General features: G+C 48.1%; 1 protein-coding gene across 1 annotated transcript in view; it reads right to left on the bottom strand.

Moving 5' to 3' along the window:
* The window catches only part of EVC2 (EvC ciliary complex subunit 2), a 174,317-nt gene that overhangs the window by 142,584 nt on the left and 9,282 nt on the right, over positions 1 to 22,451 (bottom strand). Inside the window, exons 3-6 of the mRNA XM_037829381.1 lie at positions 20,048 to 20,214; positions 13,656 to 13,724; positions 8,168 to 8,354; positions 3,355 to 3,464 (exon numbers count right to left, since the gene is read on the bottom strand). Of these exons, the coding sequence (XP_037685309.1) occupies positions 3,355 to 3,464; positions 8,168 to 8,354; positions 13,656 to 13,724; positions 20,048 to 20,214 (533 nt within the window). The remainder of the gene's footprint in view (positions 1 to 3,354; positions 3,465 to 8,167; positions 8,355 to 13,655; positions 13,725 to 20,047; positions 20,215 to 22,451) is intronic.

Raw genomic sequence — 22,451 nt, 5'->3', positions numbered from 1 at the left:
CCTCTACTGAGCAGAGAGGAAACGGATAAATGAAAGGTGAGTTAGGATGGTCTGGCCAACCGTGTGGTATGTGACAAGAGACCCCCATGAGGATGTATTTCTTCCTGGGGGTGGAGGTGGGGTGTCCTGCAGCTGGGAGGCAGCCTAGGGTCGGGGTTAGAGCCAGCCTGGCCTGCCTGGGTTCGGATCTGGCTCATCACTCCCCAGCCGCCTGACCTCTGTGCCTCAGTTTTCTCATCTGTGAAATGGGAATCGTGTTCACTTAATAAGATTGCTGTGAGGACCATATCAGTGATGATAGCTTGGCACATAGGGGTTGCTATGAAATACCAGCTACAATAAGCAGGAGCAGTATTGTGGCATACAACCTGGCTTTGGGGCTTGGGGAGCACCCAGTGTCAGACCCTGCTGAGGCATTTTCCATTAACCTGAGAATACAGCCCCCTCAACCTGGGAGAGATTTCTCTGATGGATGCTGTACAGTTGTTACAGTAGCAGCACTGGGGAGCACCGGGGCATCCCAAATCCATTATGGGGCAGTGGGACAACGGAATGCAGGGTTCGAAGGGAAATCAAATACTACCAGTCCTCTTTTGCAGGAATGACATGGGAAAAAAAAATTAATATGAATCTTTAAAGAAGGAAGTCAGCTTCAAATAAAGGAAAATAATGAAACAATCACGTGGCCCTTTTATTTCTCGAACTCTCTCTGCTTTGGAGTATTTATGGTGCCCTGGGAGTTTTGGGGTCTCCTGAGCTGGACTCCTGAGTTTAAGAGCGGAGGCTACAGTCCGACGACATTCCTCTGTGCTCTTCTCTCCCTCTGGGATCCTCCTCCCTGTGCTTCTGACACCCCAGGTCTAAGCAGAGAGGAGCTTCCTCTCTCTGTAAAAACAAATCCTCACCCCTGTGCCTACTGCATAGGCCTCAAGCCTCGTGAAACACATGTTTTAGAGCACAGCATGAAGCCAGAAAACAGGGGCCATGCAGGATCTAGAGATGGTTTACAGGGTGAGCCTAATGTTCATACAAGCTTGCAATGAACTTGAGATGAGTATCCCAGCTTTCCTTGCTCGCGACCTGCCTTCATTTATCTAGGTCCTGCTTCACCTAACCCTGTATGAATTTGGTGCTTGTATGCGTGTGTGTGTCTTCCGACGCCTCTCATTTTTCAGGTGGGGAAACAGCCCAGACAGGCTGCAATGCTTCTAGCAAGACAAACAGGGTGATGGCTCCCAGCCACTGAAATTTCAGGCACCACCACACTCATTTAAAGAATTTCACCCTGTTAGACGCTGTATTTTTTAATAGTGTGTTTATTTTCCCTTTTGCAGAATAAGACTCTTTTTGACCAACCGACAAGCACAGCAAACCAGTGTTGCCATGTTGAATAGATACAAGTCTCACTCGGTCTGCTCATTTGCAGCCCCAAATACACACTCACCCTCTTCACATCTTTTATGAGGGCTCAGCAGTCACCCAAAGGGACTTCCAGGTCCAACAGGTGAAACAATTTGAGAATTAGGTATAGGAGCACCATGCCAACATCCAGCATTTATTCACTCAACAAACATGAATACCAAGTGCCTTTGATACGTTGTTTCTGTGGCAGGGTCTAGTAAGGGGTGATGCTGATGAGTGGGCGCCTAGAACACAAGCTAAGGGAGCTGGGAAGGCTGGAATCTTCTGGTGGGCGGGACACCGGGCAGCCATGGGCCCTGCTCCCTGCCCTTCACTCTCTGTCTGGCTTGAAGGCTTGGAAGGGGAAAGAAACTGCAGGCTATTTAAATATGCCGTTTCATGTATCCCCACAGAAAACTTCAGACATTGACACAAGAATCTCCTTACAGATAAGAAACCGGATGCCCAAGATTCATTTGCTCACCGACTTGTTCATTCATTTATTCAGCACCTATTTACTGAGCACCATTATGTGCCAGGCTCTATTTTAGGTACTGGGGAGGGTAGGGAGGGACAGTTTTCAGCAGTGCCCTCAAAAAGCAAAACCAAGCTCTCCCTTTTGCCTAATACATATTCAGTGCAGTGGTCTGGCCGGATGTAAGCAAACATCTCTGCGACTAACTGAACTTTGAGTAGACCAGATGGATAGAACGTTGTTCAGTTCCATCTGCCCCATGGGGCAAGGAGGAAAGTACCCTAAATTCCCTTTCCTTCAAAGTCTGCCGAACTCCATAAATTCTTTTGGAGCTTTTGCTCTGTGCCTAATCGTTTGCTGAGCTCCATGAGGCTTTCTGACCCCTACTGTAGCTTTAGGAGTTCTATCACGCCTACAGCAATAAAATAAGGACAGAGTCGATATCACTAACAAAGAAGGAACCAAAGAAGTGAACAGACAGGACCGCGTCAGGGCGTGACGGGGCTGGGAAAGTCACACTCCACACCCTCACCTCCCACTGCCCCCTGGCTGGGGGCTTCACAGCCCCTGACACTCCTCTTTAAGCAGACGGAGGCTACTGGGCTCATTTTGGTTTCTGAGCACAGCCTGCTGCTGCCTTATCTTCAATTTTTATTTCCACTCACTTGGCTTTTTACTCCCATTTCCTTTTCTCTTAAATAGTTGATGGTATGTCTTCTGGGCCATTTTGTCTCTATTTCTTCTCCTCCTTTGTCCTCTGCTTTTGACTTTGTACTTATCAACTGAGAGATTTGTCTTTTCTGATTGTTTTATATAGTTTTCTTGTATCTGCTCTCTACCTTTTGGTAATTTTTCATCTCATGTAATTTATCGAGTTTTTTCTTATTGCAGCAGAAATGCCACACCAGGCCCTGCAGCCTCGGGGAAGGAAGGGGCCCCAGAGAAGGAGATTGGGTCCCAGTCTGAATCTGAGCTGTTATACTGGGTGCCTCATTTGTCACATCTGTTATAAGGGTCTCCAGGGGCTGAAGTCAGAATAAAGTGGCAAAAGTAACCAGAGCCTGAGCTCCTTGAGGACACACACTGCACATATCCCGGGGAATCAACCAGCATTTCTTGAATAAGTGGATTAATAGGTAAATGAGAAATGAAGATGGAAACAGCAACCACTGGTTCCGTGTTTTAGTAACATGCAAGACCCAGCAGCAAGAAATGAACATCTTATGTCTACAAAACCCCCGGGTGAGGCCCAGAGGGGCTGAGTGACTTCCCCAAGGTTACAGGCAGTGTGACGAGCAGAGCCAAGGCTGGTGGCAAAGTGTCACACACGCCCCGAAGCCGGTGTGCAGGTCCAGAAAGTGGCAGCACTGAATGAATGAACAAATGGATGAACAGCAACTGTGTCCTATGTGTCCTTATTTCTAAAACAACCTCACACAGCAGTTACAAGACAGAAATAAAAGGGACAAATTGGATACCGGCGACGATGCCTGGAACCCGAGCTGGGCAGGCAGCACGAGGGTCTCCCCGCTCCTGAAGTCCTCGCGCTCGAGCCAGGCTGTGTAGCTGACGGCGTAGGAGTCCCCAACTGCTCAGAGAGAAGGCAAGCGAGAGTCAGGGGAGGGGCTCTGCCACCCTGGCCCACCGCACCCAGGCGCAGCCACTGTCATGCTTCTGAGGCTTCAAAGGAGGCCCCCACCTCAACCAGCGTCTCAGCAAGGGACCCTTGCACTTCCCATACCTGTTAGTGGGGAGAATTCTAGAGTGGTAAATTGGGGAAGAATAAACGGGGTGCACTCAGCTCCTGGACCCCCTCTTTCCCTCTGCCCTCCAGATGGGAAGTCTTGCCTGGGAGCCCTGGCCCCATTCAGCCCTGCCTGGAGTGGGGTGGGTATGTTTTCCTGACCCGGGCTCCCTTATCCCACACACTTAGGAAGTCCAGAACCTCTTAGACACGTGCAGAACCCAGGCGGGGAGCTACGGATTCCCAACACCACCGCCCACTCCACCCTAAGGCAATCTCCCAGCGACGGGGCAGCTGCCACCACTGTGGCCCCTCCAGCAGCTGCAAGGCCCAGCTTCCGCCCTGCCCCGGGCCCAGGAGGGGGCGGTGAAGAAGGTAACCCTGGTTCCAGGTCGCCCACCCACTTGCCAGGAGGCCCCCTCCCCCCTCCTCGGGGTCTCCAGTTGGCCCCAGATTGCTTAATGAAACAAGACAGAGAACTTTCCCAGGAGACACGGTTTCTGGCTCGAGGTACCCTCGAAATAAGAGGACAGGACTGAAAATGCCGGCATTGGGAGGTGGGGGGCTCTGTTCGTGGTCAGAGGCCGCACTCAACTGACCCCCGAGGTAAACTAACAGGTCCTGGGGATTGTGGATGGGAACAGAGAGGAAGCTGAGGTGACAGGGCAGCCCCCACTGCAGGTTTCCAGTTTGGCAAGAGGCAGGGATGTCTCAACCTCTACTTTCTGTAAAAGGGTACAACACACACCAGGTTTTTTTCCCACCTGATACTGGAGGTGCACTGTGCCCACGCTGACTCCTGTCCTAATGACCAAAACGGTCTCCGTGCTGCCGCGGCACCCAGCTCACTCTGGCCTGCCACCTGCCGCCACCCTGCCCTTTGACCTCCTGCACAGCTTTCCACCCTTAGGGCCTAAACCCCCCAGGACTCAGCTCTACATCAGCAGCCACCACCTGTGTCACCCCCACGGCTCACCCAGGACCCACAGCTGGCCCCAAAGGCTGGGCTCACCATCCCCACGGCCCTCAGACCCTGTCCCTTCACCCCTTCATGCCTGTTTGCGTAAACGAACCTATCCTTGACTCATATGGGGAATCTCCTGACCTCATTCATTGACCACAGTAAAGGGAAAGCTCCAGGCCCCTCTCGCTCTGCCTGTTGCTCCCCCCTTGCTGGCTGAGCCCTCCGAGCTGAATGCGCTTCCCACCGACCCCTCATGACCACCCCCATCCCCACCCCCAAGCCCCCGGAGTAACACTAACTTTTCTCATGCATTAGGGCCTCGGTTTCCCATTTTATCACACCCAACCTCCACCGGGACCCAAACTGAAAATCCAACTTAACCAGCTGGAGACAACTCCTCATGGGGATTCCTCCCACCTGAGTGGACATGGGCTTCAGGCACCTGGCGGACACTGAAGGCACCTGTAAATGAAAACCCAGGGCAGCGGCTGCATCCAGTAACTTCCACCATCCCTGAGCTCAGCCGTGGTCCGTGGGACACCACTGCGCCTCTCTGATCCTCTTTTTCTGTTTGTTTTAACAGCTTTGAGATGGAATTCACATACCATAAAATCCACCCATTTTAAGCGTACAAGTCAATGAATTTTAGCATATTTCCCGAGTTGTACTACCATTACCACATCCTAACTTTAGAACATTTCCATCACCCTAAAATGAAACCACCCTAAAAAAGTCACCCCCCATTTCCACTCTTACCCCACCCCCGGCAACCACTAATCTACTTTCTGTTTCTATATGTTTTTGTCTTTTTTGGACATTTCATATAAATGGAATCACACAATTTGTGTTCTTTTGTGTCCGGCTTATTTCACTGAGCATAATGTTTTTTGAGTCATCTGTGTTGAAACAGGTATTAATACTTCACTCCTTTTTATTGCTGAATAGTACGGCAATGTGGATGTAACATGTTTTGTTTATGTGATACTCTTTTGTGCCCCCTGTAGACTTTATAAAAAGGGACTTAGCATTGAATGAATTCAGCTTCTGAGACAAAGGAACTACAACTTTTCCATTGCTGAAGAAATCCCAGTCGCTTCTAGAAATCGAGAATCCTTCTAGTAGAGTTTGGACAGAGTAAAATATCGGAAAGATGGTTAGGGGAATTTCAACCTAAGAATTCTGGCCTTTGGACTTTGTACAAAAGCAGAGGAATTCGATTTCAGATTTTTAATTCCTTTGGAGCGGAATATATTTGGATTTTAATTTCTCAGGAATTAATTCTTGAGATTTTAATTTCTGAGAATTTGCTAATGGGAGGTGTTTGTATTCAATTGTGAGCACCTCTCTGCTGTTGGCTGGTAACTGTTGGGGGATTTTAAAGCAGTTTCACTCAGGATTACCATTTAGTCACATCTCAAAGCCCCTGATGTACCCTGTTGAGCCATGTGGCTAGACAGGACTTAAAATGGATAATAGAGTTTATTTCAATAATCTCAGACTTCCAAAGCCTTCGGGGAAAAACAATCTCTTCTCCCTCAGGGGACCAGCAACCCCTGGTGGTCTTCAGATTAACAGGAAGCCCAGGGGTTCAGGAGAACCAGATGGCAGAAACTGTCAGAGGAGAGCACGTAGTCACCATCCTGGATGTTTCCATCGATGAGCGGGGCCGCTGCCTGAAACAGGGCTGGCCACTCTCTGCCCCTTCCCGCTCTACCTGATAGAAGCCGAGAACCCTATCTGACAGGTAAGTTGGGGGTTCCTACTCACAAGGGCAGGCTGCTCGGCCCCTCTAGTACTGGCAGGCAGCCTGGCCCACCGTGGCCGGTGGGTGAGAAAGCCCCTCTAACTCCGCCCTCAGGGGAGTGGACCATCTGACATTCACCCAAAGCTTGTCTGTGGCTTTGAATCATCCATAACAGGGGCTGCATTTTGGCCCCAACTGCTACAGGGGGATTCTCTTCTCAGTGTATTGAGAACTCAAAATAGCGATAACAGTAAATCAAGGAAAAGAAGAGAAACTGAGTACTGAGCCCAAGTCATCCTGGGATTTTCATGTATTAAAAATCCCCAACATTCTCATTTATTTTCATATAATGATAAAAGCTAAGGCAAAAGAGATGAGGTGATAATTAACATGATAACAATGGTGACGCTAACGACGATGAGACCTTATCCTGGCACAGTGACTTTACCGCCTCCGCGTCTGGCTGTACATTAACACGGCGGCTCCTGTTCGGGACTGGATCGCGTCCCCCAGGAAAGGCACAGGCAGGGGCCAACCCCTGGTCCTGTGGGTGTGGCCCATTAGTAACCAGGACCTTGGAAGCCGTTACTAGTTGAGGAGGCTCAAACTGAAGGAAGCTGGGCCTTAGTCCAACAGAAGCAAAGGAAACTGGACACGGAGAGAGAAGCCCTGGGGAGCAGCCAGAAGATGAGGGTCAACGGAACCCAGAGGAGAGAGGGGAGGAGCACTGCCATGTGACAGAAAAGCCAAGGAACCCCAAAGACTGCCGGCCAGCTTGAGGATACCAACCCTGGGGGGAAGCCGGCCCTCTGGTCTCTGCAGGCATGAGCCAATCAATCACCATTGTTTAAGCCAACCCACTGTAGGGTATCTGTTTTAGAAGCCGGAAAACTAAACAACCCCCCAAGAGTGCACTGAGATAGGGCGAACATACTATCTTCTCCAGTTTAGAGATGGAGAAGCTGAGTGTAGAAGGGTTAAATTGACTTGCTTAGGATCACCAAGCTAATAAGGAGGGGCCACCTAACCCTTTCTGCCCAGTTTCCTTTACTCTATATGACAGTGGCTCTCATAAAAGCCAGGCACCAAATAATAATAATATGATGGAGCTGGAGTATCAATTCACCAGGGTCTGACTGATCATTTGATATTATACTTATACATTACTTCTTCTTTGGGAAAAAGGTACCTGTCTACTAAGTTTAAAATCCAATGTTATGGCGGAATCCCTTGGCATAACGGTGAGTGCACAGATGAATACAATTTGGCTGCTGCCTCAGGAAGTTCTAGTCTCATGGAAAGAGGAAGGCACAGGCACAGATGAAAGAAAGACAAGTGAATAATTAGCTGATAATGCTTAATTAATTGATAGCAGCTCCCTTAGGTAGACACACCTCTGAGAGCCAACCAGCGACAGCCTCACACTTTGAAAGTCAATCGGCAACAGATCACTCCAGCTCACCTCAGTGGCTGGTATCAACCACACAACCACAAACAACTTCCTCTTGCTAACTGAGTGATGGTAATTTTGGTAATCTGGTGATGGGCATACTGCGGTTCACTGTAAACTCCATCTTTGTATACATTTGCAACTTTTCATAATAAAAATTGAACATGTATATAAAAAAGCCTCTTCCCCCAAATCCTATCTCCACTAACATAAGTGATACATTCTGCTTTTTGGATGCAGATAGTAAAAGAGTAAAAGCTGCCGTGAAGGCTAATTATGGGAGCACACATAAATGTAACACATTTAAGAATGTGTCTGACACATGCTGTGTGCTCCATAGGCTTTGTCATCATTTGCCATCCCCAATGTGGGGTGCACTCTGATCTTACCCTGCAGAAACTTCTTCTGGAAAGCCTGGAATCCTCCCAAGGTCTTATTTCCGATCGACTCCCTAACGGTGAGGCCGGTGATGTTGTCCAGCAAGAACAGATCAGAGAGGTTCACTGCCAGGGGTGACCTGGGGTTGTTCACGAGCAGCTGCACTTGAGCCATCTGCCGCTCGCTCTGCCTGGACACCTGGGCAGGAGGAAACGAAACAAGGGTACCTTCACTGACGAGCCCAGCTCCCCGAAATGATGCACGGGCCCCATTTGTATACATGCCGCCATCAGGAAGAAAGAGAGGGTTATAGTTTCACAAAGGCTCTGACAATTTATCAGGCTCTGTCTGATTTCAAAGGCCCAGGAGAGTTTTGACCCACGCTCACCCAGCTGTTGCTTGGAGACGGTTTCAAAGACATGCAGGGAAATCACTCCTGCAGAGAAACTTAGGGGAAATAATAGCCATGTGCACAACTGCTGTCAGGATGGGGAGATTTTGACAGTCTGTATTCCTGGAACAGCAAACAATGGATCGTTCTTACCAGTTACTTTGAAGCTCCAGCCCAGCCCTGGCCCCAGAGCCCCAGCCCAGGGCCTCTGATAGCAGGAACAACCCGAGCTGGTCTCCCCCATCTGGAAACTGCTTGGCCACTTTCTTGAGTGGCTCTGCTGTCGGAAGCCATCCAGCGGCCCGAGCAACTTGGTTCACGCTTGGCCTCTGCAACTTTGTGCTGCTCCCCCCATCTCACTTTATCTCCAACCTCTCCCACAGCTCCTTCACCCACATGGGCTGAAATAGAGGCAGGAGCTATAGAAGAGAGAAGGAAGAATGTAGGTTCTGAAATGAGAACAATAAGTGGAAAAAGCAAGTTGTAGAACTGTGTGCCCAGTATCCTATCATCTTCTGCAAAGAGGGGAAGAGTCTACATAAGTGTGCATGTCTGTGCACATGTGCACACACACACACACACACCCTCACAACTGTGTGCATATGGCAGAGAACATCTTTAGAAGGACACACAAGAAACTGATACACCGATTGCTTCCAGGGAGGGGAGCTAGGAGGCTGGGGGCCTTGGATGGGATGGAGGTCTTTTTTTACCTTTTAAATCTAACCAAGAGAATTATTATCTATCAAAATAAAATTATAATTAAATTATAAAGTATGGAAAATCAAAAACATTAAAAGGAGGATGTTTCAGAGGCTGCACATGGAAGCGGGGCTCAAGTTCTATTAATTGAAGGTGAACTTAACAAAAGAAGCATTGAAAAAATTTATAAAGTCCACCCTCTTCTCAATGTTTCTTTTAGGAAATCTTGAACAGTGTTTAAGAAAGTCGGTGCAAAATAATAAATATAGGTAACACTCCAATGATGAAAGAAAAAAGAGGGATGCAGGGGCCCAAAGGTGAGCTGCTATTCTTGCTGGTGCCCCCAAGGGCCCCCCCCAACCTGAGTGATTCTTACCTGGCCTTCGAAACGTACCTCAGGCACTGCTGCCCCCCGACAACAATCCCTGCGGCCAGGCTGGACTGAAGGCCCTGTCTTTGTGTCCCACACCAACACAAGAGTCCCTGGTGACCCCAAGGCTTGGCCCAGTACCTGGCCCATTCTGGATTTCCCTAGAAATAAGTTGAGCTGAACCGGACTGTGGGAGTTGGGAAATGGACAACAACCTACCATCCTGCTTTTCCCTGTTTTCAGATATGGCTCTTGCTTTCGTATTAAATCAGCTCCCCAGCATATGCCTGGTTCTGTGGTCTCTAAACACCTCCTGGGCAAGCGCCAACCTGTTCACGGCAGGACTCCCTTTCATTCATCGATGTGCATTTTGATACATCACCTGCCTCCTGGGAGCTGCGACCTTAAGTCAGATTCCAGGAGAACTACTCCCTCCCTCACGCGGGCTGCCCAGCCCGCCACAGCCCACCCCGGCCCGGCACCTTGCCCAGCCCAAGGCCTCTAGGAACCAGGCCCTGACTGCCCTGCCCCCCTTCTCCATCCGCTGGCAACTCCCATCCTTGAAGACTCTGCTCCCAGAGGCCCTCCTGGGGCCGTGCTGTCCGATGCCCCTCACCTCTACCACGGACTTTTCCTGCCATTGTTGTCTACCCCTGTTCACTCCTGTGCGTGAGCTCCTGGGACTTCGCCAAGTGCCTGGGGCCTCGCAACAGGCCTGCACCAGGAGAAGGACCTAGGGAGTTCAGATCTCATTGGGCCACACCGCTCCCCATTCCTTCCCCAGAAGGGGATCTCGGCCATAAAGAAAAGTCCTCCAAACACAAATCCAACTCCTTCCATGATACCCCATGCAGCAAGATGTACAGTTCTGCATTTTTCCCAAAGTTCTCCCAGGACAATGCCCTCCCCTCCCCTCGCCCCTCCCGTCCCCTCCCCTGCTGACACCTCGATTTTGGACCTCTACCCTCCAAAACTGTGTGCCAGTAAACTCCTGTTGTAGAAGTCCAAAATCGAGGTGTCATCAGGGGCACACTTTCCCCAAGGTCAGTAGCCTGCTGGCGGTGGCCGTCCTCTGTCTCAGGCGATCTCGTGCTCCTTCTCTCCCTGCCTTCTCCTACTTCTGGCTTCTGCTTCTTGGTCCAATTTCCTTTGCTTCGAAAGACTCCATGGATGAATGATCAACTTAGCCTCATCTAAAGGGACCTCTGAAGATCCTACCCACAAGTGAGTCCACCCCTCAACTAATGGCATCTTCCAATGTCCTGTTTACAGATGGGTTCACGCCACAGGACCGGGGGTTCAGACTCAAACACGTCTTTTGTGGGGGGCATGGTTCAACCCCCAGCAGTGTCTCTGCAGATGTCTTCAAGTTCAGATGAGGTCATGCTGAATTAGGGTGGGCCCTAAACCCCGTCCTGATGCTCTTTAAGAAGAAAAGGGGAGTCACAGGGATGAGATGGAGGCATGAAGATGGAGGCAGACTGAAGTGACGTAGCCACGAGCTGAGCCAGGGGACACCAAGCACAGGCAGACACAACAAAGCCAGGAGAAGCAAGTACCAGAGGCAGCACGGCCCTGCCAACACCTTGGTTTTGGAATTCGAGGCTCCAGAAGTGAGAGAGAAACGATTTCTGTTGTTTGAAGCTACCCAAATACCATTTTGTGATATTTCTTCTGGTGGCCAAAGGAACTGATAAACCAGGGTGTCCCATGGAGCTTTTCTGATAGCCTTAATTATAGACCTAATTCCAGGCTTCTAAGGGCTAAGTGATTTAATATAGAGAGAATGATTCAGCTAATTTCTGGCACCTTCCAGGCAGCATATATGTGTTAGCTGTTACTGCTAGTAGAAAATTTCCCAGCATGAGAGTGTCTGGGTCCCCAGCGTGAAAGAGGACTCAACAAAATGGATGGAGACAAATCCCAGGTTTATCACTGAGAATTCAACAACAACACTGAGGCAATGGAAAGCTCTCCAAAGCGTCCAAAGATATAAAAAAAAATTGTGAAAAGCTCCAACAAAACATTGGAAAAGTTTTGCTCATGGATGGTGGTGATGGTAACACAACATTTTGATGTAATTGACATCACCGAATGATATATCTGGAGGTGGTTAAAAGGGGAAATTTGAGGTGGTCTATATGTTGCTAGAATAAAAATTAAAAAAAAACCAACCACAGGACTGTACAACACAAACAATGAACCTTAATGTAAAGCCATGAACTGCAGCTAATAGCAAAATTATAATAATTCACCCATCAGTTGTAAAAAAGGTACCACACTGATGCAAATGTTAAGACGGGGGGCAGGTATATGGGCACTCTACACATGATCCTTCTAAAAACCTACAACTTCTCTAATAGAAAAAAAAAATGATCCTGGACTTCTCAGCAGTAATACTGGAAGACAGGACGATGGAGTGATGCCTTCAGACTCCTGAGTGAAAATGATAAAAACTCAAGGGAAGATGGGTCAGGGCCCAGAACAGAAGTGAGCATTCTTTGTCAAGCCTCAATTACATCTTATCCATTTGCAGAAACAGCAGTTCTACTTTCTTTTGAGATAACTTTGGAACTTTGGGAAAACGTGACATTCTTCTCAAAAAGGCCAATTTTCCCAATAAAGTTGGGATTTTATAAAAATGATTTGAAACTGGGGGCCATATCCTTCTTTATCCACATATATTATTTGAAAGTCCAATAAATGACTTTCATCATACAAAGCACTAACTTAGTTTGCTTAACGGGCTGGAGGCTTTTCTGCTTCGTTTTCCCTCTACTCCTTGGCTTAACCTGCCCTTGGCTTAACCTGCTCACAGGGGGCTGCCCCCTTCTCCACCAGGCATTGGGGTCTGCAAGCCCTGTCCACCCCAGGATGCCTGGGCCTGGCTCTTCAAAGACTGGCGGCCCATTCACCTCCAAAGCACCCCCAAGGAATCTACCCAGGGTTCAGGGAGAAAGCAAAGGCCATCTTTTGTGGGTATCTCCCCAAGGAAGGAGAGGATACTGGAGGACCTGGAGAGCAAGACCCTGCTAGCCTTCAGCCCCTGCGCGCTTGGGCCAATGGCCCGGCCTTGACTTTGCAGAGCTCTTACCCACAGGGCTGAGGTGGGCCCATGGGGCTGCACTCAGGGAAGCTCTTCCCAGGGAACCCCTTACCGCAGGGACGAGGCCCCCTCCCACTCTCCCTTGGAGGGCATGGATGCTCCTCAGGCCTCCCTGGGCCTCCCTGCAGCCTGAGGTCAGCCTCACCCATGACCCCGCTTCCATGAGCTCATCAGGGCTCCCTTCCCAACGCTGCCTCCTGGGCCTCACACCCACGGTCCCTCCAACCCACACAAAGTGATCTTTCCAGATCACCCCACCCTCCAGGCCGCTCCCTCTGTCCCTAACTCAGCCCAAGGGTCACCTCCTCCAGGCAGCCTTCGCAATCCCACTCTCAGGTGCTCCGCAGTCGCTGGCTTTTCTCCATGGCAGACGGCCCACTTCCCAGGGAAAGGACTGGGTCTTATACAGTCCTGGAGCCCCGGGCTTGGCAAGGGGGCTGACCATGTAGCGGCCACTCTAGACACCTCCAACGGACGCAGGCAAGAAGGGGCAGACCCCATAACCCAACACATAAACTGAGGACAATGAGAATAACCATCTCACAGGATCAATAAGATCAAACGCCCTAAGAGACATTAAACACCTTTTTGTAACTGTCTAGCACCCTATCAATGTCATAAGTCAAAAAATCACTTGAATGTTTATAATCTAAAGAAGCTAAAATCTTAATGGTCATGGCAGATTTTTACTCACAGTAATTCGACTGTTAGAAAATAAGTCTCGGTTGGTGCTGCCATGTCCCTCAAGTGCCTGGACAGACGTAGGTGACCCCATGAGGTGCCAGTTCTTAAATATGAGATTCGTAATCACAATGGCCATCAGTTACTGAGCGCCAGGTGCTACACCCATCACTTGGTGCATCTACTAACATGATTTAGGCAAAACCCCTTCATTTTCTCTTCAAGTCTAAGCCACCCATGGAAACTTACCACTGCACATTTCTGGAAAATTACTCCATGCTCAGAAGTTCCTTGAATTTCCCTCGAAGTGTCTCCATACTACAATAAGATATAGACATTATTAGAAAATATAAAACATTTCATGATACATTTAATAAAAGCAAAGCACAATGAACCTGTTCAAAGGGGGTGAAGGGCTTACTTCTACTAATACAGTAACTGCTTTAAGTATACATTATTAGAATAGAAATTTAAAACCCACATACAACCATAGGACTGCACAACCCAAATGGTGAGCCCTGATGTAAACGATGAACTACAGTTAATAGTACAATTACAATCACATTCACTCATCATTTGTGTTCTGGTTTCTTAAAGCTGCTGTTACGCAAAATACCAAAAAAGCTCCTTGCAATTCTTCCAGGATCTTTCCCTCATCCATTTAAAAAGCTGTTCCAATATGTATTTGCAAACTCAACAGCACCCCACTTCTCTGGTACCAAAATCTGTTCTGGTTTCTTAAAGCTGCCGTTTTGCAAATACCAGAAATGGATTGGCTTTTATAAAGGGGATTTATTAGGTCACAAATTTACAGTTCTAAGACCATAAAAGTGTCCACACTGAAGCATCAACAAGAGGATACCTTCAATGAAGAAAGGCCAATGGCATCTGGAACACCTGTCAGCTGGGAAGGCATGTGACTGACGTTTGCTGGTTCTTTGCTCCCAGGTTATGTTTCAAAATGGCTTTCTCCAAAATGTCTCTGGGCTTCTGTCTCTCTTAGCTTCTCTCTCTCAGCTCCTGTGCATCCTTGCTTTTTCTCCCAGATCATTTCTCTCTAAACATCCAGAGGTCCTCTCTTAGCTTCTCTGGGGCAAACTCTGGGCTTCCCCTCTTAGCTTAGCATCTCCAAACATCTTTCTGTCTGCATCTCCAAGCATCTGGGTCTGTGTCAGCCCCCGAACTCTCTTAAGGACCCCAGTAAACTAATCAAGACCCGGCTTGAGTGGGCAGGGCCACACCTCCATGGAAATAATCTGGTCAAAAGGTCTCATCCACGGTTGGGTGGGTCACATCTCCATGGAAGCAACCTAATCAAAAGATCCCACCCTTGATAGGTCTGCCCCCAAAAGTCTGCATTAAAGAACATGGCTTTTTATAGGGTACATAACAGATTCAAACCAGCACATACCACCCTCTGGACTCCAAAAAAAGACAAGTTCTTTCCATATGCAAGATACATTCATTCCATCACAATATCACAAAAGCTTCAAATCTTTTCAGTAACAATAGATAAGTACAGCGCCTCATCAAAACCAGGTATGGACTGTCCCAAGGCAAAATTCCACTCTGGCTGTGAACCTGTGAAATTTAGATAAAATTATCTACTTCCAATATATAAAGGAGGGGCAGTCATAGGATAAACATTCCCATTGCCATAGGGAAAAACTGGATGGAAAACATGAGTCACAGGACCATAACAGTTCCTAAAACCTTCAGGGCAAACTCCATTACATTTCCAAGTCTGAGAGTCATCTACCGAAACATACTTTATTCTCGGGGATTGAGAGAGCGGCAGTCCCACCCTTTCCAAAGGCTTACGCAGCAGTCTTGCTCTCTCCAAACACTAGAGTGATTGCTCCAACACATCCAAGAATTGGGGAGGTCACCTTGTTCTCAGCCCCACCCTCCTCAACAATCAGGGATCCACCTGGCTTCTGCCATCTCCAGGGCAAAGGCTCTCCCCTCTCCGAACAGTGGGATGGTGGCCAGGCTCTCCCCAGTCCACGGGGAATGTGCTCCACCCACTGTGAGGCCTGGGACACCAACACTCTTTCTGAACAACAGAGTGGCCAAGCTCCCCTCAATTCCCCAGGCAGCTGAGAACCCTTAGGCAGCAGCACTCTTAAACTCCAGGGCAAACACCCTATCCACATGCTTCAGTGGGGCCGCTCTCCCCGAACAAGGATTCTTGACTCCAGACCTCTGCTTCCATTGTTCTGCTCTTGAAGTCACCCCTCCCTCAACTTGTCCCTTTTCCATCCCTCCAGTCCAGTCTGGCAGCAGTTCCATTTATGCAGATTTTGCAAAAGATTTATTGGCTTGGCATGCAGGATACAGAGGTCAAAACTGTCAAACAGTAGGACTTTCCACAAATCCTTCCTGGATAACTCCATCTCCAGTCCTGTCTTGTACTGAAACGGCTGGCTGGTTCCAGGTTTCGTTAAATCCTCACATGGGGCTGTAGCCTCTGTGGTCTTACTTTCTGGAAGTCTAAAACTTTCAGACCATCAGTTTCTGGTTTCTCTGTACCCAAGAGTTTAGTTCTCAGCTTCCCTCTTTCCTCTCACATTTTACTATAAGCTGCAAGGAGAAGCCAGGCTGCATTTTCCACATTTTGATTAGAAATCTCTTCAGCTAAATATCCCAGCTCATCACTTTCAAATTCTGCCTTCCATCTGACACCAGGACTCAATTATGCCAAATTCTCTGCCACTTAAAACAAGGATCGCTTTTCTTCTAGTTTGCAATGACACATTCATCATTTCGGTCTAAGGCCTCATTGGAAATATCTTTAGAGTTAATATTTCCAAGGACAGTCTCTTCAATGCAGTCTAGGCCTTTTCTATCAAGCTCCTCACAATTCTTCCAGAATCTTCCCCTTCTTCATTTAAAAAGCCATTCCAACATATTTTCTTTCAAACAGTTTAACTATTATATCTTTATTTTGTATTGTATCCTTTATCAATATAAAATAATCCTCCTTGTTTTCCTTAAAACTTTTTTCTTAAATTTGGCTTTGACTGACATCACAGGTTGGAATTATCAAACAAACAAACAAACAAAAAACAGAAAAACAGCCTTGAAGATAAAGATTTCTGTCCAATAGGGTTATTGGGGAATACTTTCAGGAACAATGCCTGTAAGGGAGTGAAGAAAGCAGGATTGGAAAATTGGAAACAGGAAGAAGTTGAACTGTGATGCAATTGTAACTGAGGTCTCAGCAGATCCCCAGCAGACTGCCTGAAATTAGGATGACCCTTCAGATTTAGGCGATGAAGCCTGAACTTTTAACCACCTGCCCCCTCCCATGACCAGCCACTGGACGTGGGCTGCTCCTGGGTGGGGCATCCCCTGGAGAAGGAAGGCTTCCTTTGTGAGCTCTCAGCAAGCAACACTCCCTTCACTCTTCCAGCCCACCACAGCAGGATCCACGTAACTGACACTAGTATTGTCACACCTGTATTCTTTCAAGTGGGTTCTTCCAATACCTTTTCTCACCTCTTATTTGTTTAAACTTTCATAATTTTGGTGGGGGGGGTAAAAATTTTCTGGTCCCTTTTACCTCCCAGTCCTAGGCTCCCATTCTGCCTATGGCTCTCTTGCTCCCAGCAGCCTCAGGGGTGGAAGGGAGCACAACCTGGCCTAAGTGGAAGTCTCAATTCCTTTTTTCTTTGTATTGAAACAATTCTGCCTTGAAGAATTCCTCCAGAATCTTGCTTTGGCACTTGCAATGGTGAGTTTTATGTGTCATTTTGGCTAGACTACAGTCCCCAGTTATTCAATGAAATGCTATAGGTGTTGCTGTGAAGGTATTCTGTAGATGTGATTAAGGTCCACAACCAACTGCCCTAAATAAGGGAGATTATGCTAGATACTCTGAGTGGGTCTGATTCAATCTGTCAGGAAGTCTTAAGAGCAAAGCTGGGGTTTCCCTCGGGAAGAAGAAATTAAACCTGTGGACAGCAGCTTCAGCCAGTGCCCAAGAGTTCCACGATTTCTCTTCCTGATTGGCTACCCTACAAATTTTGGACACACCTAGCCAATTCTTGCAATAAATCTCTCTCTCTCTTTTTTTTTTAATAAAGGGGGTTGATCTGGTTACAAATTTACAGCCCTAAGGCCATAAAAGTGTCCAAACTAAGGCATCGACAAGAGGATACCTTCAATGAAGAACGGCCGATGGGTCCAGAACACCTCTGTCAGCTGGGAAGGCTCCCAGGTGATGTTTCAGCTCCTCTCTTTCAGCTCCTGTGCATCCTTGCTTGTTCTCCCAGGGTGTTTCTTTCTAAGCATCTGGGGATCCTCTCTTAGCTTCTCCAGGGCAAACTCCGGGCTTCATCTCTTAGCTTAGCATCTCCAAACGTCTTTCTGTCTGCATCTCCAAGCATCTCTAAGCATCTCTGTCAGCTCCCAAGTGTCTGTGTGTCCCAGCTTAGCATATCCCAGGGCATTTTTCCCAAACATGTTCTGTATTTGCAAACTCAGCAGCACCCCAATTCTCTGGTACCAAAATCCATGCTTGTTCTCCCAGAGCGTTTCTCTCTAGGTGTCTGGGGGTCCTCTCTTAGCTTCTCTGGGGCAAACTCTGGGCTTCATCTCTTAGCTTAGAGTCTTTCTGTCTGCATCTCCCAGTGTCTGGGTCTGTGTTGGCCCCTGAGTTCTCTTAAGGACCCGAGTGAACTAATCAAGTCCCACCCCGAATGGGCGAGGCCACACCTCCATGGAAATAATCTCATCAAAGTTCTTGCCCACAGTTGGGTAGGTCACATCTCCATGGAAACAACCTAATCAAAAGATGCCACCCATAAAAGGTCTGCCCCCACAAGACTGCACTAAAGAACATGGCTTTTTCTGAGGTACATAACAGATTCAAACCAGCATAGACTGTAACAAAGTTACCACAGAAATGCAAAATGTTGATATGGGAAAGTGGGAATCTGGGAATGCTGTGTTTTCTGCATTATTTTTCTGTAAACCTACAACTTCTTTAATTAAAAAAGAAAGTGTATTAAAGGACAGAAAAGTAAAGCCTATGAGGAAAGAAGACTGTGGGTATGTAGTTACTCCGTGGCTTACCCCAGTCAAGGAGGGCCTGTAAACGACAAGCATTGTCAATGGGACTCTGCAAACCAGGGCTGAAACTTCAGTGAGCAGAGTGTGAAATATCATCTGGTGATGGCCATGCTGTCCAGTGTACCAGCCCAGCCACACCCCAACGTGAAAGCGGGGCCACGATAGCCATGTGCTGGGGCCATGAGCCGAGAAGACACCCAGGTTTCACCTGCCCAGTCCTCCAATGCCCCCACGGAAAGGTGTCATGGAAAGCCAGGGCTCGCCTATCGGGCACAAGCCTCCTGCACCCCTGGGATCCCAGCCTTCAGTTCTGCTCACAATGATGCCCCACATCTGTTCGTTTCCCCTCCCTACACACACACTCTGCTCCCCAGGGCCCTGGCAGCTGCGTGGAAGCCCTCCTTGGCCCTCCAGTCCTCTCTTTGCAGCCCACCAGTGATGCTGCAGCTGAATCATGGTCTCCTGTGGCTCTTGGTGATATTCCTAATTGGCATCACACCCATCACGCAACGTGCATTCATTCCACTCCTCCCATTTGACAGGTGAGGAAACGAAGGCTCAGAAATGAACTCACCTGCCCACGGTCACACAGGAGAAAGCCTGGGACTCTGCCCGGGCCTGTGGGACTCAGATGCTCCAATCCCTCTAGGGCACGCTGCCTCTCCGGAGTGTAACCCTCTCATTGTACAGAAATGAACCAAGAGCCAGAGAGGGGAAGCGATTTCCCTAAGACTACACCGGCAGCGGCCTTGATTCCCGGCTAAGCTTCTGTCCCCCACACCTGCCCTGAAGACCCCCTGACATGCCGGCACCCTAACGAGCGAAGGCTCCGTCCCAAGTCTTTGTCAGAGCCCCAGAGCCAAACCAGGCTTTCTGGTTTCCTGATCCTCATGTGCATCCTATAGGCAGTAACTGTTGACTAAGTCACGAAACCTTACGATGAAAGGCAGTCCTGCCTGGAGCACAACGCACAAAACCACACACGGGACAGAAGGAGCACGGAGCAGCGGTTAAGAGCCAATCCTGGCTTCAAACCCTGCCCCTGCCATGTCTATCTGCGGGTCCCTGAGCAAGTTCCTCAATCTCCCTAACCCTCCGTCTCCTGTCTGTAAAATGGGTATAAAAAGTAGTACCTGTTTAAAAAAACTAGCAATGAGGCTCACATGAGATTACATCTACAAGCTGTTAAGCCCAGTGCCTGGCATGTAATAAATATTTACTACATGTTCACTGCTGTTATCTGTAGCATCCATTTTTATAACAGCTGGGAGTGGAATTAGTCTGGTTAAAGCAGCAACCCAAGCCCTGCTTTAAAACCACCAGGTTCAGCAGCCAAATGCTCAGATTCAAAGGTTCTATTATTTAAATACATGTTGTATAGACAAAACCACACTTTGGAAATATTTTAATGGATTTTCTCCCAAATGACAACTATATTTAGTGAAAGAAAAGGGATATGCTTTTTTGAGGAACAAAGGCTGGTGGCATTTTACACACAGTTGGCTCAAAATTGGTTTCTTTCCTATTTCTGATATTTTTGTTAAAGTATCACCCTAGTTACTTACCAGGTGGTGTGTTATAGGAGACTCTCTTTTAAATAAGGTCTTCTTGGGCCATGAGGGTAGAAAAGCAAATAGAGAATGAGTCCATGGACCACTTGAGGCTGCAGAAGTTGGGAGCAGGTTAAAGACTTCAATTTCCTCATTGAATTCCATTCCAAAGGCTGCTTCCACTGCAAAGCATCAATGCACATGCATTACATAATGTAGAAAGGCTGTGAGAAGCAATGGGTATATCCTGGAGACAGACCACATGGAATGTGGAAAGCAAATGTGCAAAATAAATTAATAAGTGAACAAATGAATGACATATCATCTCTTTGTCAGGAAAATGAGATGTGCTCACTGGGAGGCTACAGAGCTTAGAAGAGTGTGCTCCCCTTACCAGGGCTGCATGCTAAAATGCACATTCTTGGGCCCTGCTCCAACCTACTCAATCAGAACCACTAGGAAAAGGCAGTGCCCCAGGAGAGTCTTACACACACAGGCATCAGACAACTCCAGGTTTCAGTCCCAGCTCTGCCACTCACCAGCTGTGAGTCCTTGGACAAGACAGCTAACCACTCTGTGCCTCAGTTTCCCCAACCCCAAAGTCGGGAGAAGAGCAAGTCTTAACTCACTGGATGCTTCTGAGGGTCTGCCTGCTACAGCTAAGTCCCAAAACACACTGTTGAGGGCTGTTATACACAGGATTGCACACGGCCAGACAAATGCCTGCTAAGCCACCCAGTCTGAAATGACTCCTTTAGAATTTTCTCTATGTGAGTATCTTTTCTAAATTCATGTGTAGTATAGAAAAATCACTTAACTAGTTCTGGTTAGGGGGTCTGGGGTCCTCCCGAGTGGACCTGGCTTTGTTCCTGACCAGCTGGGCAACCCTGGACAGGTCAGCTGAGTTCCCTGAGCCTCGGTTTCCCTCCCCTGTGAATGTGGTTAAACTATCACTCAGACAGACGGACACAAAGTAATTGACACGCTGCATGTGAACACGCATGTGGGTAACACATGTTGAAAGTTAAAAACATATTTTAGTCATGATCTGGACTGTGGAGTTTTGCCTTTTAAAATATTCAACATTCATCTTATATCCAAATATAAACAGCATTTTGATTGAAAATGAAGTTATTTTTCACTCTTCCCTATACAGCGCACTGAGATAGCAAGATCTTCCATCAGACACTGATGCCGGATTTAAAAGTACTTTTGAAATCTTTTTAAAACTTCAAAGTATATGAGTGGGGGGGGATAAAAAATTTAAAAAGATCTGGAACTGGGTTGTACATAAGTTTGAGCATTTTTCCCTTGAACAAGGTCTGTGGCTGATTTAGTTCACAAAGTCAGAATGCAGATAAAGATCTGTGTTGCACAACTACTCACATGGGGAAACTGAGCATCGGGGAGTCGAGAGTGCCCAGCCTCGTCACGGAAACAAACGGGCACCTTCCCATGCCAGCTGCTTATTCAGAGGGTCAGAAATGTTTGGGTAAATCACATGGGAGCAAGTGAGCCTGGAGCCCATCTCCAGACCCCGGCCCAGCCCTGGGCTGAGTGATGAACACAGGCCTGGCAGACTTCCTGGAAGTGACATCTTTATTTCAAGGTCACACTGGGCCTCATCTCTGGGGCACCTGTTCATGTCCCACAGGCCCCCTCAACCCTGGTCCTCAGAAGGACCAGCCACCAGGCTCTGATGCAAACTTGAAGGAGGGCAGGAGCTGTTGGCATCCAGATAGCAAAGGGTGTTCCTCGCTTGACTGCATTCCCCATTATCACTGACTAATGCTTCATTTCTACCCCAGTTGCGCAGTTCTTAGGAACACCCTGCACCCTCTCACCTCTGGGCTGCCACATGTTGGAAGGCTACCCCTCCATTAGTGAGCTAACCATCTCTCCTTCTCAGGACTCTGCCGAGCATCACCTCTTCCAGGAAGCCCTCCTGGAAGTCCCCCCCCAGTGGCCTCACTCACCTGTCTCCCGCTGTCACTGCAATCACAGCCCTACATATGTTTACTCCCTTTGACCAATAAGTTGGCTTAATCAATGAATAAAATGGCCCTGTGATTCCAGTGATCTTGGCTCACATCAAACAGGCCTAGTTTACAAAACTGAAGACAATGGATTCTGTAAAATGTAAAGACGAAGGAGAGCAACAAAGACACAGGAAATGAAATGCATGTATCCCTGGTATAAGACAGAGGCCTTGAGGAAGGTATCTTCAGAGCCTGGGCTGAGCAGACTGTGGATGACAAAGATGGTCGTGTCTGCCAGGATTCTCTCTGCACAGGACTCTGCCTCTAGTCAGTAGGAATCTGCTCAGGCCCCTGCGTCCTGCCACCCCAGCCCCCAGCACGCCAGCAGTGTGCAGAGAACTCAGATTCCGGCACCCAGAACTCACCACCTCCCGGCCACA

Source organism: Choloepus didactylus, chromosome 3, assembly GCF_015220235.1.
Source record: "Choloepus didactylus isolate mChoDid1 chromosome 3, mChoDid1.pri, whole genome shotgun sequence".
Taxonomy (NCBI): Eukaryota; Metazoa; Chordata; class Mammalia; order Pilosa; family Megalonychidae; genus Choloepus; species Choloepus didactylus.
Note: the sequence above shows the minus strand (reverse complement) of the source record. Positions and strands in the feature narration are given on the sequence as shown.